This window comes from Gopherus flavomarginatus, chromosome 8, assembly GCF_025201925.1.
Source record: "Gopherus flavomarginatus isolate rGopFla2 chromosome 8, rGopFla2.mat.asm, whole genome shotgun sequence".
Classification (NCBI taxonomy): domain Eukaryota; kingdom Metazoa; phylum Chordata; order Testudines; family Testudinidae; genus Gopherus; species Gopherus flavomarginatus.
In genome coordinates, this window is record NC_066624.1 from 42,148,966 (window position 1) to 42,175,913 (window position 26,948).

At 47.5% G+C, this 26,948-nt stretch overlaps 1 protein-coding gene across 1 annotated transcript in view; it reads right to left on the reverse strand.

Annotated features, from left to right (window-relative positions):
* The window catches only part of LOC127056494 (BTB/POZ domain-containing protein KCTD8-like), a 68,355-nt gene that overhangs the window by 1,898 nt on the left and 39,509 nt on the right, over positions 1-26,948 (reverse strand). Inside the window, exon 3 of the mRNA XM_050964400.1 lies at positions 20,166-20,291. Coding sequence (XP_050820357.1) covers positions 20,166-20,274 — 109 coding nt within the window. The 5' untranslated portion in view covers positions 20,275-20,291. The remainder of the gene's footprint in view (positions 1-20,165; positions 20,292-26,948) is intronic.

Genomic DNA, 26,948 nt, shown 5'->3' on the forward strand with positions numbered 1-26,948 from the left:
ACTGAACACTGCCATTGTTAGGAGCTGAGTGAAACTTGTTATAGATTGAGTTAAAACACCATTGAGATTGGTAGGGGAGTACTCACCCTTCAGTTAACATAACTGTAAGCATAAACTCCCACTTAAGAAAAAAGATGTGGGTGAACCCACCCAGGAGCTTTTGGCTGAATATTGTTTTGGGTAAGGGTGTTGGGGCGGGGTGGGGGGAAAGAGATCACACAGAAACTGCAATCAGGCAAGAACAGAGAGAGAGAGAGACTGAGGCGAGTTAATAAAGCCAAGTAGGACCCTGTAAGCACAGTGTGACTCTGGAAATAACTAGAGCGAGAGCTTTGGTGTTGACTAACGAGGCTTGGAGGCTGTAAGCCAAAGAACTGCTGCTTTGTTCTTGGTTCCTTCTGCATTCAGAGACACAGGACTTTGTACACTCTTTGTAAATAAACAAGACTGCATCAAAGAAAACAGCAGCTGCCATCAACTTCTATTTCCAACTGGAATGTCCCCAGGGCCCCAAACTTTGACTAGCTGCCCAGGTCGAAAAGTGGTAACAATATTCAGCATGATGCGCAGAGCTCAGCTCTTGCTTTGAAACAGGCTTTTTGTTACACACTGGACTGTGTTTGTGAATCATTCAGCAAGCCTAGGGCTAAACTTTGGCCAAGCCTTAGGGGCTGATCTATGGGTTGCAATAGAAATTGTGCAAATCTTGCTGATTTCAGGCTGAGCTTTGGGGTGATTCAATCATGAAACCAAGATGAATGGAAACTGGAAAGTGAAAAATAAGTTGCATAGTTTCCTACATCGCTAGCTGCTGAGTTGGTCTGAAACAGTCAGGGTGCATCTCTGTTTGCTAGCATTAGTGGAAAACAAGCAGTGACTCTGTATTGGAAACAGCCACTATGTTTCAATTTCTAGCCACAGGAACAAATCATGCAAAGGAACTTTAATAGAAACTGATACTAAACCATTTAGCAAGGTCAGCCCTGTCCCCTTGCCCTCAGTTAGTGAAAAACAGCATATGCAGCCACAGCAGAACCCAAGGGAGTAGGTCTTTTACTGATCCCTGTGCCCAGCAAGGCAGAGAGATTACAGGGCTAATTCCCTAAATGCATCTAACGGCTGCAGACTGCAGATTATCATGGCAGTGCCATCCCTGAGGTTCTCTTGTGGGTAGAAAAAACCCCATGGGCAACTCATTTTGCATAAGGAAACATTTTTCCATCATGCATGTATCTAGTCCAACTGCATGCTGGTGTGTGCATGCAGGGCCGGCGCTACCATTTAGGCAGCCTAGGCAATCGCTTAGGGCGCCACAATAATTGGTGGGGGTCATTTTGCCGGAGGGGGTGGCAGGCAGCTCCAGTGGAGCTGCCGCAGTGGTGCCTGCGGAGGGTCTGCTGGTCCGCGGCTCCGGTGAAGCCGCTGCAGTCCTGCGGACAATCGGCTCCTCGTACGGCTCCGGTGGACCTCCCGCAGGCACCACTGTGGCAGCTCCACCAGAGCCACGGAGCACCGGACCCTCCGCAGGCACCACTGCGGCAGCTCCACCAAAGCCGCAGGACCAGCGCGCGGGGCACCGAAATGGCCGGCTGCCTAGGACACTCAAACCCCTAGCGCCAGTCCTGTTTGCATGAAATATCACCGCTACCATGTGATCATCTCAAATGATAAAACGGGATTATTGAGACCACTTACCAGTGAGCTGAGCATTGTATGCAGGGCGATGTCTCTCTCTAGCCACATATTATTATAGTAGCAATATAGAGCTGGAAGGGATGTCAAGAGATCATCTAGCCCATCCCCTCACTCTACGGTGGGATTAAGTATGATCTAGACCATCCCCGACAGGTGTTTGTCTACCCCTGTTCTTAAAAACCTTCAATGACAGGGATTCCACAATCTCCTTGGGTCACCTGTTCCAATGCTTATGTTAGAAACTTTTTCCTAATATCTAACCTCAGTCTCCCCCTTGCTTCAAACTAAATCAATCACTTCCTGTCCTACCATCATTAGACATGGAGAACAATTGATCACTGTCTGCCCTTAGCATATCTGAAGAACTCTGATCAACCCCCACCCCCCAGTCTTCTCTTTTATTCTCTAGACTAAAGATGTCTTTCAACCTTTCCTCAGAGGTCACATTTTCTAACCATTTGTCATTTTTATTGTTTTATTGTGACTCTCTCCAATTTGTTCACATCTTTCTTAAAGTGCAGCGCCCAACATTGGACACAGTACTCCAGCTGAGGCCCCACCAGTTACCTCCCGTGTCCTACATACGATAGTCCTGTTAATACACCCTGGAATTACATTGCCTCTTTTGCAACAGGATCATGTTGTGGACTCATATTCAATTTGTGATCCACTATAACCCCCAGATCTTTTTCTTCTGTACTACCACCTACCCAGCTATTCCTCATTTTGTAGTTAGGCATTGAGTTTCCCTTCTAAGTATAGTACTTCACACTTATCTTTACTGAATTTCATCTTGTTGATTTCAGACCAATTCCCCAGTCTGTCTAGGTTGTTGTCAATTCTAATCCTGCCCTCCAAAGCGCCTGCAACTCCTCCAAGATTGGTATCATCCCCAAATTTTATAAGCATACTTCCACCCCATTATCTAAGTCATTAATGAAATTATTGACTAGTACTTGACCTAGAACTGACCCCTGTGGGACCCCACTAGATATGTCCTCCTATCAAACCATTGATAACTACTCTTTGAGTATGTTTTTTTTCAATGAGTTATACATTCATATATAGTAATTTAATCTATACCAGTGTTTTTCAACCTGGAGCCGCAGACTATCTCTAAGATTTCCAAACGGGTCAGCATCTCCATTCAAAATTTTTGAGGGATCCGCAAATGATTCTGACTTATAGCTGAAGTTCAAACAACCTTTATAACTTTCAGACAAAACCCTTTTTGGGGGGTGTGTGGAAATTTGGCCATTTCTCAAAATGAGAATTTTTTGCAAAAACTTTCTTTTTTCTTTTTCAAATCCCTTATTCCAAATATTTTCAGTAGAAGTTTTCAAGGGGGAAAAAAGAAGCCTGCTAAATATTCTTGTTTGTTTTTCCATTTCTGTTGTCATTCTGCATTGCCAATTTTAGATCAGTTGAATCACATGGAGGGAATTTTTGTTCCCCAAAGTGGAATTTTTTGAATAACACTGACGGATCTCGAAGTAATTTACAAAGTTCAGTATCATTATCCCCATTTTAAATATGGGAAAACTGAGGCTCAGAGCAAGGCAAAGACTTGCTCAAGGTGACCAAGCAGGGCCATGGTTAAGCCAGGACTAGAACCCAGAGTCCCAGTTCCATGCTCTATCCACAAGGCAATACTGCCTGCGTGTTGTGGAATGGGTGAGCTGCAAATAAAGGCACATTAGATACCAGCCTTCAGGTTTGCAAACCCCATCCTGTCTGGAACCGCCTGCTCCTGTGCCAAGCTCATCCTCACATCCATGCCCATTTGGGGGTATGTCACTGACTCCAGTGCCTGGGAGAACAATCCACAACAAACAGAACATCAGCAATCGGAACAGGTGATTGTGCATGTAAAAGATGGGAGGGTCATTAAAGTGCAGGGTATCGCTGAGCAAAGGGAGGTATAATGTAGGCCAGCTCTGAGCCCACACACATCTGCCAATGCATCAATAGTGGGCAAACTGTGAACTCTCTGCAATACTGACCATTGCTCCTGTAGCTCTCTCTGTCTCTGGCTTTGCTTTGTCCTTTTGGATTGGACTGGATGCAGAATAACCCTACTTCTAGAAAGCCCAGAGGGAAATTAGGGGTTTAAGGAGCATGTCTCCAGAGGGGATGCATTTGGAATGAGATGAACATACACTGATCCTGGTGAATGCCGTTGCTCTGCTGTGTAGTAAGGGGAGATCTTCTAAAGCACCTAAAGGAGTTAGGAGAACAAGTCTCATTAACTTTCAATAAGACCTGTGTTCCTAAATCCCAGAGGTAATAATATATAGAGATATACCTATCTCATAGAACTGGAAGGGACCATGAAAGGTCATTGAGTCCAGCCCCCTGCCTTCACTAGCAGGACCAAGTACTGATGTTTGCAGGGGTGGCTCTATGTATTTTGCCACCCCTAGCATGGTAGGCAGGCTGCCTTTGGCAGCTTGCCTATGGGAAGTCTCTGGTCCTTTGAATTCTGTGGCAGCCTGCAAGAGATCTGCTGAAGCCGCAGACCCTCCACAAGCATGCTGCCGAAGGGAACCTTCCTGGTGGTGACCAACAGAACGCCCCCTGTGGCTTGCTGCCCCAGGCATGTGCTTGGCATGCTGGTGCTGCCCATGGATGTTTGCCCTAGATCCCTAAGTGGCCCCCTCAAGGATTGAGCTCACAACCCTGGATTTAGCAGGCCAATGCGCAAACCACTGAGCTATCCCACCTCCCCTTTTGAAAGGCCCTCATCAGAGCTATATTTCCTGATCAGAGGGTGCATTTCAGTGTTAAAATGGCTGGGAAGGTGCTCTGCAACATACTGTAGCAAACGCCACAGTGCAGTACCCAGCCCTGCTGCACAAGTCTTCCCCACATAACTGTATACGCACATACACACGCGCATGCTCAGGGCTAGATCCTCAGCTGCTGTAAATCAACACCACTGACCTGGGTTACTTATGCTCCACAGAGGAACTGCGTCTCGGCTTGCACAGCACAGGCTGTGTGCAAGGACGTCCTCAGCGTGAGGCGAATGACAGGATCTCCGGGTGCCTGAGTGGCTTTGCATTTAGAAACAGGCAGATGCTAATCACTGGTCCTTGGAAATGCCTTAGCTCAGTAATAGCACCTAGATATCAGCTTAGCCTGTTTTTATCCCTTTACTGAGGGCATGTCCTCGCTTAGCCCATCCAGCAGGGCCCTTATGCTAATGGCTGTAATTATCTGTACTCTGCTGCCAGTGCAGCTCTCAGCAGGTCTTTGCTGTCCCCAGCCACTGCTGTCCGCATGCCTGCCTACCCTGCAAACAGGGTTCACGTGTGTTTCCTCTGAGTGTAACATCCAGTAAGGCCATGGGGCACAGAGGCTGTTCTGTCCAGAATTGATCCCAAAGGATACAGTCTCCTAGCTATGCAGACCAGGGGCGATCGTTTGAGCCATCCAGGCTGGTATCACTGTGCTTTACAGACTCTTTCTATCACAGAATGTAGGAATTGCCATACATGTCGAACCTGTGGCCAATCCAGCCCAGTATTCTGTCTCCATCAGTGGCCAGATGCTTCCATGAAAGGTGCTAAAAACCCAGAAGTGGGCAATTGTGGGATAATCAACTCATCAACCCCATCAGTTGGAGCTTGGTGCTTGCTGTGAAGGATGAGAGTTAGATCCCTTCTGCATTGAGCCCTAGAACACAGACTTAGCCTGGACTAAACCCTGAGACCAACCCCCTGTCCTGATTTTGGGACAGGTTCCACCTCAGCTTTTATTCCTTCCACTACCTATCTGGGCCTCTGACCTGCTGGGTGACCCTGAGCAAGTCACATCCTCACTCTGTGTCTGTCTTGGCTATGTAGACTGTAAGTTCTTTGGGGCAGAGGTCGTCTCTTCCTATGTGTTTGCGCAGCACCCAGCACCACGGGGCCTTGATCTCAGCTGGGAGCTCAAGACATTATTGCAGTACAAACCATAAATAACACTAGCTAATCTGCTCCTAGACACACCTCCTGGGCCAGTTGCTCCATCAGGAAAAAGTCCCAGGTGTTTGGCCTGAATTTTTCATCCCTCATTTTTCTTAAGCCTTTGCTTCTTGCCTTGCTCATCTATCTGTTTCAGTGAATAAGGTAGAGCGCGGAAGTGACATTTACCAAGTGTTCTTCTGCGCCATTCTGTTTGTCAGAATCCTGCTGGGTGCTATTAATACGTTCCCTGCTTCTGTTATGTTCAGAGTTTGGAGCGGGAGCCATGCATGAGTATCCCGGCCCTTGGATCTCGTCAGTCAGCATTTACTCCCAAGATGAATTTAACATGGGCTGGGAGCCCTGGACCTCCCTGGCATTGCTAGAATATTCAGCGCACTCCTTTGTCTGATGCCTCCGGCTCCAGGTCTTTCACAGCATCCAAGATCCAGGAAGGGACCCAAAGTCTCTGACATGTCCTCAGGTTCTCAGTGCACTCCGCAAACATTTTGGAATAGAAGAGGAAGATGGGGGAATGTTCCTATTGGGAGGAGGCCAGCAATGGCCTGGCTGCTCTCTCTGCAGGGTCCCAGCACCTAGGAATGAAGCTGAGCAATGCACAGCAATGAGCAGAATGTAGCAAAGCCAGCCCCATGGCAGGTCGAGGCAGCTCCTCCAGGCGGATCTCTGTCTTTCCTCCACTCCAGAGTCCACGATCTCCCTCCCAAGCAAGGCAGCTGAGCCAGCTCCGTTCCACCCAAGCTGGCTGAAATCAGCCCTGGGCTTTCCTGCAGATTCTGACTTCCTGATGCATCTGAATCCTCTCCAAGTCAAGGGCTGCCTAAAATGAAGCATCTTGCTTTAATTGCCCCCGAGTGGAGACCCAGCCCTGGTGGGCAGTGACCTCTGCTCATTGCCAAGGGGTGAGGAGACTGGTTTGACTCTCCGGTGTTTAGAGGGCATTGGCAGTGTCCGGAAACACTAAGGGGGCTGCCACCATGTGGTGATGCTGTGTCATGACAGGCACATCTCAAAGGCCTTCAGAGATGTCAGAAAAGCAAAGAGGACGCTGAACACAGCACTGTGTTAGCAGGAGCAATAATGCGGCTTCCCAAGAAATGACTGTAAAGGGACCCAGGAGTCTGTGTGGGATGGGGAAGAAGCAGCTAATTCACGTTCCTCCTTCATAACCAGCCTGGGGACTTTTACGCTGTTGTAGGCTCAGGGACTCTGCTAGCCTCCAAGCATGGTTTGTTTACACTGCTGCCCCCTTTCCCTCCATTAGCTCAGAGAGAGCAAAGCTTCCCACAAATCGGGGGCCAAAGTGTCTTCTCCTTCATCTCAGCCAAAGGGGACCAGGCCAGGGCTCTCCATCTCAACCATGCTCTCCAAGGGTGTCCTCTCCTTCATCTCTACCAAAAGCATTCTCTGAAGGCATCCTAGGCCAGGGCTCTAGTCACAGGCTCATAGCTAGAGGGACTCCTGTGCCCACAGTCAGGAGGGAGCCTGAATGGAGAGCGAGAGCAGCAGGAGGTGTGCTGTGATAGATGATGCTGTGCATTGACCTTGTGATGGTTACCATCACCACGTGTCACTGGCAATGCTTTCCACCAGGATTGCTCAGGCTACATTGACAGAGAGGTTTTACCTCATGTGAGTTGATTGCCAGTGAACTCAAGGTAGTTAATGTAATCTGAGAGGCTACTCTGGTCACACTCTAAATGTTTATTCCAGGTGACAAATGGGACTGATACAGAATGATCATGTCACACGAATCTCAACTCTGCACTTGTCCAGACTGCATACAGGAAATTCAACTTGTGCTGCTTCTGCATGGCTTTGGTCCCTGATACATCATCAGAGACAAGCAAGACTTTGTGTAAATGTGCATCAGCTCCCTGCTCACTAAGGCTGGCTGCGCCAGCGAAGGCCATTTGTTAAATCTGCAATGTAGTTAACACTGCAGCTGGATTAACTGCCATGGCAACCCATCTGTGCCACCAGAGTGCCTGCACCAGGTTAATCAAACAACAGAGAGCCTGTAGTTTTGAACCAGTTTATGGCTAGCAATCACTACTCAAGTTTTCAGCTGTGCCAATGCACCTCACTCCTGACCTGCAGCACCCAGTGCTGTTCCGATCCCAGGCACTCACACAGCTGTGTCAATGCACCTCCCTCCTAACTTAAAGTCCCCTTGCTATTCCAGTACCTGGTTCCTCCCCAACAGTTCTGCCTATGTCAATGAATCCTGACCTGCAACAGCCGTTGCCAGTCCAGTCCAGGGTCCCTCAGGTTGGGTCTACATTGCAAATGAAAGACCTGTGGCATGGCTGTGGCTGGCCTGGGTCAGCTGACTCAGGCTCATGGGGCTATAAAATTGCAGTGTAGATGTTCGGATTAGGGCTAGAGCCGGGCTTTGAGACCCCACAAGGGAGGAGGATCAGAGACCAGGCTCCACACCTCCATACTGCAATTGTATAGCCCCACAGCTCGAGCCCCAGTCAGCTGACCTGGGCCCTGAGACTCAGTGCAGCATGATTTTTATCACAGTGTAGACCTACCCTCACATGGTATGTCTTATACTGCATTGTAAACCCAAGTTTGTGGGACCTGGGCTTGTGGACTTCGTATTTCCAACCCTATGCTTAAGAATCCATGCTGCACGGTAAATCCAGGGTTTCAATTGCTGGACCCAGGTCTCACAGCTGTGCTAATGCATCCATACTACGCTACCCAAACCTTCTGACTCAAGACTGGCTAGAACTGCATCCACACTCCAAAATGACAGGGCTTGGACCCGAGTCCCAGCAGGACTCGACCTCTGACCCACCCCCCAGCAGGGTCCTGAGTGCTTGCTGATCTGAGTCAGGCTGTGGTCAGGAGGGCTTGGGCTCAAACCTGTGTCAGAACCCGGGTTGTGTATGAAGTGTAGACGTACCCTGAGGAGCAGAGGCTGCTAATCTTGAGATGAGATGCTACATCATGTGGGTGTTTGTCATGTACACAAACAGAGATCAGCTTCAGACAAAACTCATTTCACCTGTGACCCAAGACAGGCTCCAAACAGGCCTCCAGAGCTGAAAGTCAGGAACTCCTGGACTGCTCTGAGTCCCCTTTTGTGTAATGCAGCTTTTCATGATCAATTCCTGCAGCTGCCGCACCAAAGTGGGGGATGGGGGTGGAGAGAGAAGCCTGAGCCCTTGAAAGAACTAACCTTGCTGAGTTTAAATCATAGTTCTGACTTCCCTCTGCCACTCAGCTTGTCCTTCGCTGTAAGGGGGATGCAACATAGACTCAGTGCTCAGGAATGGTAATGCAAGAGGCTGGGGCCACGCAGCATCAGATGAAATAAAAATAAAAGAGTAGCTGAGGGGGAGCGCAGACGCATTTTAATTAGCTATCTGGGACCTGGGCTGCTGGCCTCCCCACTGGACTCACCCCTCAGGACTTTGAGCTCTAGAAGCAGAGGGAGGACACGTGGATCAATGGTTGCTTCCATGGCTAGGTCTGAGCGCCTTCAAAATACCTGGGATGGGGAAGAGGAGAAATTATAGTGGGGGAAGAATTAGATGGAAACATCCTGGCTAATGAGGCGTCTCTGATCCTGGTTTAGTCTTTGCATAGTCTGTTAATGCACCAAGGCTGTTCAGAACCAGCTCCAGAACCAGCTCCAACCTTAGATGGATGTTGCTGAGCAGTTTTGCTATGTTGACTCTAATGTTACCAGCAATAGAGATGTTGATACTGAGCTCACTAGTTGAATTGCAAGACAGAGCCTGAAAGAATAACAAATTGTCAATTCAAGTGAAAAGCCATATTTATGAGACATGTGTTTTGCCCACTCTTCTATATGGCTCAGAAACGTGGATGATTTATGCCAAATGTACCAAAAGACTAAAGATCTTTCATATCAGATGTTTGCATAAAGTTCTTTGAATAAGATGGCAAGACAGGGTGACAAATACGGATGTGTTAAATCATGCTGGCATGTCATTCATGGGAATGTTAGTAAGAAAAGACTCAGGCGGCTTGGACGTGTCACGCAAATGCTGGATTACAGGATCCCGAAGAGTGTGCTGTACTCTGAAGCTTGCAAAGGGCTAGAAACAGAGGCAGGCCACGGCACAGATTTCAGGATGCTTGTAAAGAAGACTTAGTATCCTTTGGAATCTCTGTGGATGATTAAAGGAGTGTGGAATGCTGCTGTGGCTGGCAGAGCCAGCATGTAGATGGAGCGAGGTAGACTGGATCAAGCTTTGAGATGTCTGCATTAGAGGAGGAAAGAATCTGCTGCATTAGAGGAGGAAAGAATCTGCTGCTTGGATTAATAGCATTGCTAGCACATGGGTGTGCCCTACAGTGGTTGGGACTGTCACTCATGCATCGGACTCAGCAGCCATCAATGAACTCATTGGCGTATATGCCATGCTCTGTAAAGAGCGACGGTGCCCTTGACTGAGTCTGTTCATAATGCTTGTGTAATCCCCTGCTCAGTGTTATACAGTCCCTCTGTGCCCGATTGTGATACATGGCCAGAAAGGGTTAAACATCCTGCAAAATAAATAACTCTCAAAAGACATGTGGGGAGATAATGTTTGTGTTTTTGTGTATTTACATATGTATGAGTAGGGTGGACAATGTAATCAACAGTCCCAGTCTATGCTGTAGTCTGATAATTCAGAGATCAAAAGAACATCCTAGCATTTAAATGAATTGTAAATGCGGGATATCTCAGTATTCATCTCTCTTTGAAATGTATAGCAAATAATCTGTGAATGGTGGAGGAACAAGCAAATTGCCTTATGTTAATTCTACAGCTAAGTACTGGTAATCGACCTCCTTCAAAGTCATGCTAATTATCTGTTGAACTCCAACCTGTCAAAAGACATGAAATTGTATAAAAGATCCTTGGGTCCTGATTCTGTCATCTCAGATCTGCTTAGGCTTCATCAGGGGAAGTTTGAGTCGCAAGACTGAGGTCCCAGTTATGCTGGTATGCCCTGAATATGAGATTTGGACATTGGACTATAACCTATGAACTATTTCTAAAGGAACTCATTGCAACTACAAAGCTCACCACCTCTGCTATGAATCTGCACCTCAATGAATTGAACTCATGTCTGTATATATATTGATCTTTTAACCATACTCTCTCTTTTGTTTTTTAATAAAGTTTAGTTTAGTTAATAAGAATTGGCTGTAGTATGTATTTGGGTAAGATCTGGAATATTCAATAACCTGGGAGGTACTGTGTCCAAAGCTTTGTGATTGATAGTACCTTTTCCTTTATATTATGAAATAAGATATACAGAAATTTTCATCATATTTGACGTGGGTATCTGGATGGAGGTCTGAGGCTGGATCACTTTAAGGGAACCGTGTTGTTTGGATTTATGAGTAACCAATAAGGTAATAAAGAAGCTGTTTTATGCTGGCTTGGTAAATCTAGGTATTGGAATATCCACCAGCTTTTTGGGGTTTGTCTTCCCCATTTTTTACAGTTCACCCTAATTGAGTGACCACAGCTGGCTCCAACTGGGACCCCGGTCACACCAATCCACAGAGGATATCAGTCTGGCACAGGTGTCCCAGTGATGAGCATGTCTCTGTAGTTCAACCTGTAGAGAGATCATGCTTTCAGCTCTAGAAGTCCCTGGTGTAGCCCCAATTATAATGGAAGATTTAAACTCATCTATCATGCATTGGGCTGAGAGGGTTCTGCCTCCAAATAGGCTGCAGTGGTGAGGTTGTCATTAGCATGAAGCCCTTGAGGAGCACACATGAAGCAGTCCTCTGTGTGGTCTCTAATAGTAATGTTATCAACTGTATTAGCAGGAGCATTGCCAGCAGATCAAGGGAAGTGATTATTCCCCTCTATTTGGCACTGGTGAGGCCACACCTGGAGTATTGTGTCCAGTTTTGGTTCCCCCACTACAGAAACATTGTGGACAAATTAGAGAGAGTCCAGTGGAGGGCAACAAAAATTATTAGGGGGCTGGGGCACATGACTTATGAGGAGAGGCTGAGGGAACTGGGGTTATTTAGTCTGCAGAAGAGAAGAGTGAGGGGGGATTTGATAGCAGCCTTCAGCTACCTGAAGGGGGGTTCCAAAGAGGATAGAGCTAGGCTGTTCTCAGTGGTGGCAGATGACAGAACAAGAAGGAATGGTCCAAGTTGCAGTGGGGGAAGTCTAGGTTAGATATTAGGAAAATCGTTTTCAGTAGGAGGGTGGTGAAGCACTGGAATGGGTTACCTAGGGAGGTGGTGGAATCTCCATCCTTAGAGGTTTTTAAGGCCCAGCTTGACAAAGCCCTGGCTGGGATGGTTTAGTTGATGTTGGTCCTGCTTTGAGCAAGGGGTTGGACTAGATGACCTCCTGAGGTCTTTTCCAACTCTAATATTCTATGATTCTATGATTAGCAAAATAGAATTGCAAACACTGTAATACAGCAAAGGAGATCGCCAATACAGCATGTCCAATACTTGCGCTGTGTTATTCACCTCATCCTTTGCGAGAACCCTGAAGTAGATGCAGTGATCCCAACATGATCATCAGGCCAATGTGTGCCAATGGGTCCCACTGCCCACAGGCTGGGTACCACCTTTCACACTGGGTTAGGCTGACACCCACCAGGCCTTATACATATTTAATGATAGGTTCAATCTCCTTTCCTGAAATGTAATTCCACCCCTCAGTAACACTGTGGTCCCTAGCTTCAATAGGTCACTTGGTCATTTATGACATATTCATTAGCATTTATGTCAACTAGTTGCCATGGTATATCTAGTATGAAACATGAGACTGGTATGTGAAAGTTTTGGATAAGCTCAACATCCTTTAAATTTGCCCTACATTTCCAAAAGTATATTCTCGTGGTTCCATATGTCACCTTTTCCCAACTTGTAATACTTTCGGTTTCTGTCATACTAAGGTTGTGACTTAGGGTCTTTTTATCAGTTAGCTCCTATTCCAAGCTATTCATGTCAAGCTTGGCCTTAGTTATGCTAAGCTAATTGTCATACAGGCTTCAGGCCTGTAGGTTCTTGGGTTACAGCCGGTGGCGGCTTGTCTAGGTTCAGATTCTTGCAGGCCTCAGATGCTTGGGACAAACTTCTTCAATACATAACCCATGATCTGTGTGTTTGATCCAAAGATGGTGTGATTCTGTTACAGAGCCTGGATCAAGCTATGGACACTCACGCTCTTAGCTCTAGAGGTCCGCAGTGCCATCCCTAGCTTTGCACAAGATGGCAGCCCTTATACTTGCAATGTTCTATGTCGGAGCCCAATCTGGCACATATGAAAATCAGCCAAAGGGACTACCAATTGACTTTAGTGGGAACTGGATCTGTCCCTACATGTTTAGAATTATTAAGGTATAGCTATGAAAAAATCTCTGCACCTCTCACATGTGATCATGCATGCAACTGTCATAACTGCATATGCAAAGGACCCATACTCCATAGGTCAGATCTCAACAACAGCCCAAAGGATTACACAATATTGTGAGAACTGGTATATCAACTATGCATGTGGCTCAGTGAAACCACTGCTGCGGAGACTGGTAGAGTCAAGCCAATGATAACTTCAGCAACTAGTGTTTAGCCACAACAACTATGTAAAGCGAGAGCAGCACCGAAGAGGTGTTTGAGGAGGAAACAGAAAAGACCCTTTTCCTGATGAATCTACAAAGGAAGTGTAGGTAGGAACACCATAAGCACCCAATCTATGATTTGTCCAGGCCATCAATCTAACACCTCTCCTTCTACTGAGTTCCAAGTGGTTATGACATTTGTTGTAAGTGTCGTCTGAAAGACCTCTCCAGACACCCATCGCCACTCAACACCATGTTAGTGGCTCAGTGAGACAGAAACCTACAAAGACCTACCAAGAGAGGAAGGATGGGCCAGTGGTTAGAATACATCATGGGACTCTGGGGATTAGGTTTCGGGCTCCTCCTCTGCCACAAACTTCTAGTAAAGTCACTGGATCTCTCTGTGCCTCGGTTCTCCAGGTGTAAAATGCAGATAGTGGTACTTCCTTACTGCCCAGAGATGTCGTGAGGGTAAAGAGATTGTGAGGTGTTCAGCCAATCGGTAAAGACAGAAATGGATTCACACATCACACCTTGTACCACGTACTGGTTAGTGTTCTTCAAAGATTCATCTAGCCGAACCCTGCTTAGCTTGCAGGCTCCCAGAACAAGAGTATGTGATTAGAGGTAATGAAATTCTCTTGAGAACTTCCAGGAGAATAAAAACAAGAGTTAGCTGGAATTTGCCTGTGCCTGTGATTCCCCCCCTCCTCCCGCGCGCACACACACACACACACACATCCCTCACAGCGTCTTTCTTTGGCAAGAGAATAATATATGACCCAAATTGCCATTTGAGATAGTTAGGATTATGTTCTCCCTTGAGCTTTATTGATTTACAGGAACTGCTTGGTTCCATGAAATATGCATGGCTGCAGCCAAACTCTCAGCAGGTTCAGCGATCACTATAAATCAGAACTCATTACTCATGAGGCTCCATGGAACACTGTTGCTAATGTTCATCACCAGGCTAAGTGCAGTTCAAGTTCATCCCCAGATACTTTTTAATCCCTAACTTCCTCCTTCTTTTATCTTCTCTCCAGGGCTTCAGGTGTGGATGGGAGACACTGGTGCTGCACTTGTAGTGAATCTCATATTTAGTGCTAGTTGGGCAAGTTGAGTCAATCACTGGCAACTAGATAGGCTAGGGAAGAGATTAATGCATGTGTTTGTTGGGAGGAGAAAGGTTTTATGCTCCTTCTTCACCATAGTAACACAGCCCATCACTGCCTCTCAAATCCTGCTCCTGTGTAATCACTCACGTATACAAACCATCTCTGCTCAGGAAGGACGGTCCCTGTTCTGCTCGCTTGTATTTACCATTTCCCCATTCAAGAACACTCTCCTTGTTCAATACCATTCTGTGCAGTTCAGAAGTCTTGTCCTATCTCAGACAGTTCCTACTGGTGGATGGCAGATTATACCCAGCATGACAATTCCAGTAATTAGTGATTAGCAGCATCAGCAGCATCCATTGTTATCACAACATCAAGGAGATGGAAAGGGAAACCAGTGCAGTCAGAACCAGAATAAGTAGCCAACCCACTTTGAGGTTCCCTCAAGGGCAACCAGTTTTAACAACCTCTGTTCTCCAGCTGCTTTGATTTTCCAAGAGGCTGGGATTCCCCAGAGTCGATCTGAATGAAAGCAACCATTTTCAGGGAGTAGAAATGGTGGGCACACAATCAGCTAAAGAAGCTTTTCTTTGGAGGTACTTCCAGGGTGCATCAAACAACATGCCCAGCCTAGTGGAGGTAAATTTCCAACAAGATGGCAGCAGGAGTCCCCAGTAGTTTGCCTAATCAAGAACTTTAACAATCAGGTCACTGTGTCAGAGTCAAATGACTAGGGTGAGATGACGTGACCGGGGTGTTGAAGGAGAAGTTTGATCACTGCGCTAGTTGTTCAGCTTCATTGAAGACATGGGTCAAAATCATCATGAATGTCAGGTTTGAGGTGTGCCAGGACATTCCAGAATGCCGATCCAGCACAGTTTTTGGGGAGCTGTAACAGTGCTCCAGCACTTCTGGTGGATAGTCCTGCAAATACCAGGAGTGTGCCCCAGCATTTCTTTTTTCAAGATTTGAACATAGTCCTTATGTATCCATCCACTCACATCACAGGGTCCTATCCTCAGCTGGTGTAAATCAGTGTAACTCCATAGATGTCAGTGGAGCTGTGCTGACGTACACCAGCTGAGGATCTGGCCCACAGCATGTATGTGTCTCTGTCTATGACACTAGCGTGTAAATGGCATGACTACAGTGACAGCCCAGAGATGTCTCTGAGGCAGAAATCTTTACTCAGCTCCCTTATGGGGCATCAGGCACAAGAAGGTGGCAGGGTAGCACAAGGCAAATATTTTCCAGGAAAAGGTGTCCTGCCAACATGACAATTTCAAAGTCAACCCACTTCTATAACCACTTAGTCTCTTCCCTGGGTCAGAATCTACAGTGTACGATAGATCCAGCACAGTGCTGCTTAGATACAGGTTGGACACAGCAGCGGTCAAGTCATTGGTGTGCTGAATGAGACTCGCCCCTTTGTGTGTGGCTTTCTCTAGGCTGTGGCATAACCTTGGGAAAATGTATCCCTGGAGGAAACCATCTGTATCTGGCAACTCAGAAGTTCAGGGGAGATGATGAGAAGTGGTTAACTCTCTGAAGGGCCTCGGGCACACTTATACATGGATGTAATGGCACCTCGCTCATGGATGGGATGGATGCCTTCGAAATGCATATTGCAGTTTAATAATGTCAATTACTTCACATCTGTTGTTGTCCTTAAAGCATTGCCAGTTCTTCCTTAGATAAAGGTTACATCAATATTTTCACTATTTCCTAATCTCGCTCTGGGAATGGGTAAGGAATGATGCAAATACTGAGGAAATGCTGTTTAGCTAGCTGAAGCCACTGGCAGATTTTAAAGGGTGATTATTGTGGGGCTCTCTGCCTTTCTCCTCATCAAAAATCCCCTCATCCTGCCATTCAGGCAGAATTTGGCCCAGCGCATCTAAAGGTGTGTGTGTGAGAGAGAGAGAGAGAGAGAGAGAAAGAAAGGACAGCTCAATCCCCATGGTAGCCTCACTAATCAGGAAATGGTTTGGAATTTTGGAAAAGGAGGATTCACAGTCTCTCTTCAGTGCTGGATGCAATACTGTGTAAGGATATCATGCCTTCTAGGGTTACAAGCACTGGGGACAAATTCTTACCAACTGGATTTTTGTTTCCCCTCAAAGGAGCTGAGAAGAGCTGGGTGAATCCTGCTAAACACTGCACAAATATTCTTTCAGATTTCTAGCAGGTTTGCGTGGGCTCCATGTTCATCCCCCTTTCTGAAGCTTCCAACAAATGGATTTTGTTAACACAAAAGTTAGGTGAACAGCTGTTAACTCTTCAGGAGGTAAAGGTTGTTGGTGTATGACCAAGAGGATTTTTTATCGTTTTCTATTTTCCTTTCTAAGAGGTTTGCCATCCAATCAGAGAGAAGAAACCCAACCATATCTACATGCACCATTTCATCTTAGTCTGCTTGGGTCATTACCAATTACTTGCTTCCTGGTAAATTGATTTCTTGATATACCTGAGCGCGGACAATTCGTTGTGCATGTGGAGAGCCTGCAGCAGCAACATCCAATATATTGTGTGTATCAATGACATGCATAAATATACAGTGTGTATACAACAGATTAGTTATGTACGGGTATTCATTTAGCTGTATTTTCTATGTCATGTCAAAGACCCCTCCAGTGTAATAAACATTCTTTTTTAGTGGGTCTATAAATATGAATATATATGAGTGAAAGAGAGAGAGAGAGAGAAAGAGAGATTAATGCTCTGAGAGTGTATGCGCGTGTAGGTATAGACAGAAGTTACCTAAACCATTTTGTGTGTGTGCAGGTACAGGCTGAGATGGCCTAACCCACTGTGTGTGCATATGCATGCATAGTCAGATATTGCCTAACAAATAGCATGTGTGAGTTGGCAGCCAGAAATTGTCTACAATGCAATGTAGGTGTGTACATGCATCCATAACTGTAGGGAATAGGGAATTCTTCATTTAGCTCCATTTTATTGCTCAGTCCTCAAAAGAAACAGATGAGTCATAAGCTAGACTCCTCTGTCTCCAGTTTTTCCATATGTCTCTTGTGAGTTCATATCTCACCTCTGCCAATTATACTTGGGTCATGTCTCTGTATCTCCCTCACATCCCCATTATAACAGGCCCACAATCCTTCCATGAAACAAAACAATACACCAAAAATTCTACAGTGGTGGCAAGCCATCAGGATGGGGGAATCACCTCGCCCTGAGCAGTGATGGACACAAGAGTCCTGGAAAGAGGCCCAGAAGTTTAAGTGGGATTGTTGTTTCTGTCCAGATGGTATCAGATGTGTTCATAAGTGTGAAAAGAGAAGATCACACATCATCACACTCAGAGGAAACTGAATAGGGTCTGAACCACAATCATAAAGAAAAGATTCAGCTTCTAATAGAGAAAATTACACTGGAAGCTGCCAGGCATAGAACTACTAATAGAAATACATGTTGATTTGGTGTAGGTTCTATATAAATACTGTTTATTTTAATTGACAGGTTAAAAATCACACATTTTTCTAAAAAATCCTTCTCTCTGTTACAAATAATGCCTTAGGTTACTTAAAAAGATTTTTTTTAACTCATTTACCTTTACTCAGTTTTGCTGCCTGCCTCTTTCCCCCTCCCCCTTCTCTCTCAGTCTGAATACTGAAAATAAGACTGGTCAGTTTCATGTTTATTATAGCCAGTTTCAAGTCAATTTCACTTGCAAGGGCTCATGTGCTAACACTATGCTGCAAAATGGAGAGTGCAAACAGTAGAAGGCAATGTTTGTTTTTTAAAAAGATAAACTGCTTACACTGGAATGAGCTAAAATACAAGTATTTGGGTTGTTCTTATAGTTTTTAAATGCTTGGTTTTTACAAAAATCTAAATTTGTTTTCAGATTTGCCATTTTAAATCAGGAATAGTATGATTAAATGTAAACATATAGAGGGGTATTGCTATATTTTAAATATTTATGAATAGATATAGATATATTTCAGATAGATAGAGAGAAGGAGATTAGAGAGAGAGAATCTAGATAGAGATCTAGATACATTCGAGAGAGAGCTATATTACAACAATTATGTACATACAGATATTAGATATAGAATTAGATATTTAGAGTGAAATACTGGTCCATATGTAGTACATAGAAGTTCTTCCATTGACTCCAGTGGAGTCAGGCTTTCACCCTTAGAATCCAGATGTTATTCTCCATTTACAGCTATCAATTTTAAAATACAGTGGTTGCCATTACAAGATCAGTATTTAGCATTAGTTAATTTGTAATGACCATGTGAGAGACCTCATAGCTCCCCCACACATAGAACAGGAAATAAGTGTGGTTACCGTATGAGATCTGCTGGCAACCAAACTAGGCCACATAAATGACCTGACCTACTGGGCACAGGGGTAGGACATCAACTGGTATAGATCAGGGTAGCTCCACTGAAGTCAACAGCTTTTATGCCAATTTACATCATCTGAGAATCTGGATCAAGGTTCTTTCAGGGTTTGTCTACATGGGGAAGTAGCCCAGAATAGCTAGTATGCATTAACTACTCTTCATTACCTCCCCAGGTGGACACTTACTGTGCACTTCAGAAGTGCATTAAGCTAAACCACCAGAGGGTGCTTTTAGTGAGCCGCAGGAGTGTCCACACAGGGAGTTAGTGCAGAGTAGCTAGTGTGTTTAAATTCACAGCCTAGCTTACTCTTCACTAACTCCTCTGTGTAGACAACTCCTCAGTTGTTCATGTGTCCAGAGCCTCCCTAAAAATGTTTTTTGCTGTTTGAAAAACTCTGGAGACAATGAACTGTGAAGATGTTCTATTAATCACTTGAGTGCTGTACAACACACATCAGACATGGTCTGGAAAAGTACTACTCCCAGATTGAACCTTGGTGAGTTACATCTTCCCTGAAGTGCAACATAAGTGCTTCGGATACCACAGGTAAAATCCACCATCGCTCAAAGGGTGCAGCAGACAGCACTAGTGAAAGGTTTAACAGAGTGTATTGTACATGAATCCATGCTCTCGGCAGTTGGAAAGGGAACCTCTTATGGTAAAAGGTTTCCTCTCATTGGTGTACTGCAGCCAGAAGGGCTGAGCTTTGTTGCTTTCTCACTGTCACTGCCTGTGGGGTGATAGAGGAAAAAGACCACAGAGTCTGACTGACTCACCTCTTATCCCTCCCTTATGTGAGCAAAGCTCTCACTTGAAGGTCCGTGGGAGTTTTGCTGAGTAACGATGTTGGGATTTGGACCTGATGAAGTGACACTCATAGCCCAGTAAGAGTCCTCTGGAATCTTAGACCATCATGGGGCAGAAGGATGCTCTCTTGGTTAAGAGTTTGGACTAGAACTTACAACAGCTGTGTTCAATTCCCAGGGCACCAGACTCCTTGTGATTTAGGGCTGGGAATGTAGGCACCTAAATTCCTTTAAAAACTTGGCCTTTAATCGCTCTGTGCTGCAGCTCCTCATCTATAAAATGGGACCAGTTCTACTTCTTCTCTCTGCCTCAGCTCAACAGGCTTTGAGCTTGGAGTCAAGAGCTATGGGTTTGTACAGCATCTAGCACAGCAGAGTCCTGATTCTGGTTAAGGCTTTTAAGTACCATCACAAGAGGAATAATCATATTCCTACCTGCTAACTGCATGATTTATAAAACCCAGGTCTGTGTTAGAGGTGCTGCTAAGCAAGGCTGCCGATGCGATGCCAAGTGAATTAATTGTTCTGCTTGTGGCAATGAGACCCTGAGATGCTGCAAAGAGTCTGCATTTGACCCCATGTGCCCACCCCACATGGCATGTGGAACCCAAGTGGCAAACATTCTCACCTGGAAGTAATGTAGCTTCATCTGCCCTGAGGTCCAACATGGGCTCTGAAGAAGAGGAGAGATGCTCTTTAAGATTCTGCTTGAGTTCTGCAGGTGGGGGAGCAGCCATGCTGAGGCAGGAGCTACCTAAAAAGCCCCAACCCAAAGAGAGTGATTAAGGTGAGATTCCTGACCAGAAAACTTGAAGAGACAGCAAGGGTTATATGTAGCAGGAGTGCAGCGACCATCATATGAAATCTCTCCCATTCTAAGGGCAGTGCTGCCCACCTGGATACAGACAACATCAGATGCTGCTTCTCCTCTAGCATATTCTAAGCTGTTAATCTGCATCTTCCCCCACATGAAAGTACCTTCCCTTGGGCAGTACGTGAAGATCACACCACAGGATTTCCCAGCATACACTCTACAGTCAGGGAGAGCATTACAATTTTCTTTCAGTTTAAAGAGATCTGTCTCTTTCCTTCATTCTGTTTCCCACTCTTCCTTTGTCCATAGAGCTGGTCTGGAAACAGACTCTCACATCCTGTGAAAAATGTCAAGATTTCAAAATCCTTTTATCCCGATTCGGGACAAAGAGCCAACATTTTGAAATTTTTCATAAAATGAAATAATGAAAAAAAAGTCACTTTGAGTCAATCCAAACTTTTCATTTCAATGAATTCAAAATACTGTTTTGATTCCAACCCTCTAAAACACATCAAATAAAGTAAATATCCAAATAAAAAGTAATTTCAAAATGAAAAATCTAAATTTTTCATCAGAAAATTTCTAAATGGAACAACATGTTCAAACTATTTTCTGTTTCTTTAATGACATTTCATCAGAATTGAAGCAATTTCACAAAACATTTCAGTTTTGTTGAAATAGGCATTTTCTGACAGAAAACTCTTTCTGCAAAAATTTTCCAACCAGCCCTTTTTGTCTGCTTTCTCTCCATTCCTATCTCCACCTTTCAAGACTTGGTCTGGCCCCAAAATATACTGACACAAGCAGAGAAGCTCTGTGCAATTGTGTATCATAGAATACAAATAGCAAATCAGTCTTTCTCCACTCCACCTACTTCCCTCCCTTCTAGAAACCACCCTGCATACTGTAAAGAGGTAGCTAAATAGATACTTCTTTATAATAGGATTGATATAACGTAATGGCCAAACTCTAACCACTCCCCTACCCATACAGGGCCAGTAGATCCATTCAGACAGTGCATTTTCCACACTGTGGTATATTTGTAACAAGATACTTAAACCAACAGTAACAGTAAATGCCCTCTTTCGATCTTAGGGCTGAACCAAGTCCAGGCTGTTTCATTTCCATTGATCGCTTTGTGCTTTATGTGAGATTGTTTCACCCTTTGAGGGCTGCTCTCCAGCATCATGCACTCCCAGGGGTGTGGCACAGACACACTCTCATTGGAGAATGGGCTACTGTGTTCCATCTCTGGCCTACTCTGATATAGAGGCAGGGTGTGTGGGGTGGAGGGTGAGATTTGGTATCAGTGAAGAGGGGTGATGGACAGACAGACAGACAGACATATGCACACATTTTCTCTCCTACATTCTCATCTCTGTATATACTCTCTCTCTCTCTCACACACACACACATGCAAATTACTCAGCAATTGTTATTTTTGTCTGCACTGGTTTTGGGCAACTCATTTTCTAAGCTATTTAGCCTGTCTTTGCTAGCCTAATTTTCCTCCCTCTTGCTGGCTGCATCTCGCCTGACAATCTCCTAGTCTTCCCTTAGTTTCTTGCACACTGTAGGCAAGAGGGCTATTCCGGTTGCTCACTTGCTGTTTTATTTTTCCATCTTGATCTTGTTTTAGGTTTAAGCTCTTTGTCAGCTCTCTTATGTTATTGCTTAGTGCGCTAAACAAGTCAGGCAATGCACTGCAAATACCATTTTGCTCCTTATCTTTCCCTTTTCTTCTTCCCCTTCCATTTCCAGGTTAAACAAGTTACACACACGGCCCCAAGGGTCAAGCTTTACAATATCAGGCCCGAACAACAGACCAACATGACTATTTATAAATTATACAGCAAAGGGTGCTAATGTCTCCGGTTTCTCACTTCTAAGGCCATGGTGTTAAGTTTGTTGGCCAAGAGAGAATTCTTTTCCTCTGTGGCTAACATCTAGCCAAGAAAAGTACCTTAATCTTTATATATACTTAAAATGTGGTTTTACACTTTTCCAGCCACTTGAGACCAATGCCCAATGCCAGACCCTTTGTGCTAGGAGAATGTAAAATGTTCCCACAAATGCACTCACTTTGCACAGAGCCAACACAAAGGGCAAGGTAGTGGGGAACTGGGTCCTGTCATAAACATACAGCTAAGAGTAGCATAAAATCCCCTTTTACCCTGTAAAGGGTTAATTCCTCTTTTACCTTGTAGTGCGGCTCAGCCGCGGTTCGTCCCTCAGTGGGGCTGTGGGGTAACCCACCGCCTCGCTCTAGTTCGCCGGCCGATGGCTCCACTGTCGCGGGGGGTGGGAGGGAACAACGCACACTCGGTTAGGGGGTTTCAGGCCCCAGGGTGGGGCTGAGTCACTAGCCCGAAGCCGGCCCAGGCCCTTGGTCAGGGTGGGCAACAAACACTGCGTCAGAATGCTCTGGCCCTCAGGCAGGGCTGAGCAGTACGAGTAGTCTTAAGCCTGACCCTAGATCGGGGCAGGGCACCAAACACTGAGTCAGATTGCTCAGGCCCTCAGGCAGGGCTGAGCAGTACGAGTAGCCGGCCCTAGGTCAGGGCTGGGCACCAAACGCTGAGTCAGATTGCTCAGGCCCTCAGGCAGGGCTGAGCAGTAATCATAGGTTTCAGCCTCCTCAGGCCAGGGGAAGGGGGAGTCTGCCACCCCTGGAGGAGTGGCGGGGGGACGCAGGCCCTCCCACTCCACTGCATCCCGGCCCGGGGCCCTAGCAGCGGCAGAAACTCGCTGCTGTCAGTGGGGATCCTGGCTGCAACACACTGACATTGGCTCTGGCAGTGTGGCAGCAGACTGGGGTCGGCTGCCTCCGGGCTACTTCCACACTCCCCCTCGTAGGGTACCTGAGTCGTCGTAGCGTCACCGGCGGTCTCAAACACCATCGGTTCCTCTGGGTAAGTAGCCGATGGTAGGTTCAGCTGCTCCTCGGGGTAGCTGGCAAGCAGCACGTTCGGCCGTTCTTCGGGGTAGCTGGCAAGAGGTAGATTCGACCCTTCCTCGGGGTAGCTGGAGCGGGGTAGTCTCAGCCAGTCCTCCCCGGGGTAGTGAGCACGGGGCAGGCTCGGCTGGCCTGGTGTGAGCTCCGGCTGGCAACAGCCGGCCGCTGGCTCCCCAGAGGGAGCCCAGTCGCAGACGTCTGGCCCCTGCGGTGGCTGGGCCTCCACTGAGCTCTGCAGGCGAGCTTTCATACTTCCAGGTCTGCGCCATGACCTCTGAGGGGCGGGCACAGGACCCAGTGGCTCCGCCCACAGTGGTGGTAGGGGAGGTTCGTCCCTCAGCGGGGCTGTGGGGTATCCTACCGCCTCACTACACGCCCACCCCTCCTCAAGGCTGGCTTCAGTCCGTTGGGGACAAACCCATCCACTTCCCCCAGGTGGGACAAGAAGTCCACGTTGGCATGGTCCTTACCGGCCCTATGGCGGATGGTAAAAGCATACAGCTGTAGTGCCAGATACCACCGCCTGAGCCGCATATTATTATTTTTAATTTGAGCTAGCCATTGAAGCGCAGCATGGTCAGTGACAAGTAAGAAGGGCGCCCCCAGGAGGTAATACAGCAGGACATCACAGGCCCACTTTACTGCCAAGGCCTCCTTCTCTATCATGGTATAGTGCCGTTCTCGCGGCAATAACTTCCGGCTGAGATATATAACAGGATGTTCCTCACCCTCCACTTCCTGGGACAGGACTGCTCCTAGTCCCACCTCGGAGGTGTCTGTTTGGAGGATGAACCCTCGGGAAAAGTCAGGACTGTACAGGATGGGTTCGCAGCAGAGGCAGTCTTTGATGGCCCGGAAGGCACGGTCACACTCTGGGGTCCACTCCACCCGTCGGGGACTGGTTTTAGTGAAGAGTCCCGTTAAAGGGGCTGCGATGGAGGTGAAGTCGGGGATGAACCTCCGGTAGTAGCCTGCCAGCCCAAGGAATTGGCGTACTTGATGCTTTGTAGTAGGGGTTGACATACGGCTAGGGCTTGGACCTTTCCTATGAGCAGTCTCACTTGTCCCTTCCCAATAGTGTACCCCAGGTAGGTGGTCTCCTGCCACCCGATACGGCACTTCTTTGGATTGGTGGTCAATCCTGCGGCCCGTAGGGACCGCAGGCACTCGCTCCAGGTGGTTCTCCCAGCGGTCGCTGTAAATGACGACATCATCTAGGTATGCAGCTGCGTACTCTTGATGAGGACGAAGGAGGTGATCCATGAGCCGCTGGAACGTTGCAGGGGCACCATGGAGACCAAAGGGCATCCGAGTGAACTGGTAGAGGCCCGAGGCTGTGGCAAATGCGGTCTTTTCCCATGACACGTGATCAAGGGGATTTGCCAGTATCCTTTGCTTAGGTCGAGGGTCATGAAGAAGCGGGCCTTGCCTAAAAGATCCAGCAGCTCATCGACCTGTGGTATCGGGTACATGTCAAATTTCGAGATAGGATTGACACGGTGGAAATCGATGCAGAAGCGCTGGGTGCCGTCCGGTTTGGGAACCAGGACTACGGGGCTGCGTCATTCACTCTGTGACAGTTCGATAACGCCCAGCTCTAGCATCGCCCGAACTTCCTCCTCGATGACCTGCCACATCCGATATAGTAAGGGTCTAGCTGACTCTCGGATCACCACCCCTGGCTCAGTCTGAATGGTATGGTATTCAAGGGTCGTGTAGCCTGGCTGGGCGGTGAATGTCCTACAGAATGCCTGCAGGAGGCATCCGGTCTCTTTTCATTGCTCCTCAGTTAGCGATTCTCTGAGCTAAGGTGTCGTGGGGTCCTCAGGTGGGGTAACCCGGGGCCCTAACTCAGGCTCTGGTGGACAGGGATTGATCAGGAGGCCTTCTCGTTCTCGCCAGGATTTCAAAAGGTTGATATGGTACCTCTGGGTTTTCCTCTGGCGGTCAGGCTGGTTAATCTCATAGGTGACTGGCCCGACCTTCCGAACCACCTCATAGGGCCCCTGCCACAGGGCCAGTAGCTTGGATTCGTTGGAGGGCAAAAGAAGTAGCACTTGGTCTCTGGGTTGGAACTCGCGAGCCCAGGCCTCTTGGTTATAGGTCTGGGCCTGAGCTTCCTGCGCCGCCTTCAAATTTTCTCGAGCGAATGTTCCGGCTTGGGTGAGACGGTCCTGAAGCTGGAGGACATACTGTAGAAGGCCCTGAGTGAGTGATGGGGTCTGCTCCCAGATCTCCCTCATGAGGTCCAGGAGCCCCCTCGGATGCCTGCCATACAACAACTCAAAGGGGGAGAATTTGGTGGAGGCTTGGGGTACTTCATGGAAGGCCAGGAGCAACAGTGGGATCAACTGGTCCCATCGGTGCAGATTCTCGGGAGAGAACTTGCGCAGCATGTCTTCCAGGGTGCGGTTGAACAGCTCCACCAGGCCGTTGGTTTGCGGGTGGTACACAGAGGTGTGCAGCTGCTTAATCCCGAGAAGTTCACAGACCTGTGCCTCAGCAACCGGGAGGTAAAATTGGTACCCTGGTCGGTGAGGATTTCCCGGGGCAGGCCCACGCGAGCAAAGACCTTGACCAGTTCATTGGCAATGGTCCTCGCATTGATGCTCCGGAGTGGGACAGCTTTGGGGAAGCGGGTGGCATAGTCCACGATGACCAGGATGTATAGAAACCCGGCCTGGCTTCTTGGGAGGGGTCCCACCAAGTCCATCGCTACCCCTCAAACGGTGTCTCCACGATGGGCATGGGTATTAGGGGGGCCGGGGCCATCTGTGAGGGAGCGGCCAGCTGGCACTCCGGACAGGAGCTACAATAGTTCCACACCTTCTGGTACACCCCGGGCCAGAAAAACCGGGACAGAATCCGGGCGAGGGTCTTTTCCTGGCCTAAGTGCCCGGCCGCTGGGACGTCATGGGCAAGTCTCATTACCGCTCGTCGGTGGCACCGACGCACCAACAGTTGTGTCTGGACCTCCCCAGTGCGGGAATCTCGATCCACCCGATAGAGGCGGTCGCGACGTAGCTCGAAATGGGGCCAGCTCTTAGCCCGGGCTGGATCAATCAGGGCACCGTCGACCGCTGCAAGCTGTTCATACGCCCGGCCCAGGGTGATGTCCTTCCTCTGGTCCTGGCAGAAGCCTGTGTCAATTGTGGGGCTGTCAGTGGGTGTCAGCAGGAGGTCATCCGACGTGCCTTCCTGGCTCTTAGGCCCCGCCTCTTCAGCCTGCTCTGTAAGGTCCTCGGGGAAGTCTCCCTCCAAGGTGGGGGTGACCTCAGGGCTTTCCTGCGGATGTGACCTCAGAACACCCGGAAACTCTGGCCAGTCCAGCCTCAAGATCACGGGGTAGGCAAGTCGTGGGGCCAGGCCAACCACGATGGTTTGCGTGACTCCATCCACGGTAAGTGGGACTCGGCACTGGTGTAAGGTCGAACGTCGCCATGTATACACTGTAACTGGATAGTTCCCAGTCGAGGATCTTCAGGGAAGCCAAGGCTTCGGCGGACCAGTGTCTGCCCACAGCCAGAGTCAACCAGGGCCCACGTCTGGCAGTCCCCGACGACTATGGGCACGGTGACTTTGGCAGCCTGCGGCAGTCGGGCACGGTTTTCTCTGGTGCAGACAAGACCAAAGCTGCAGTC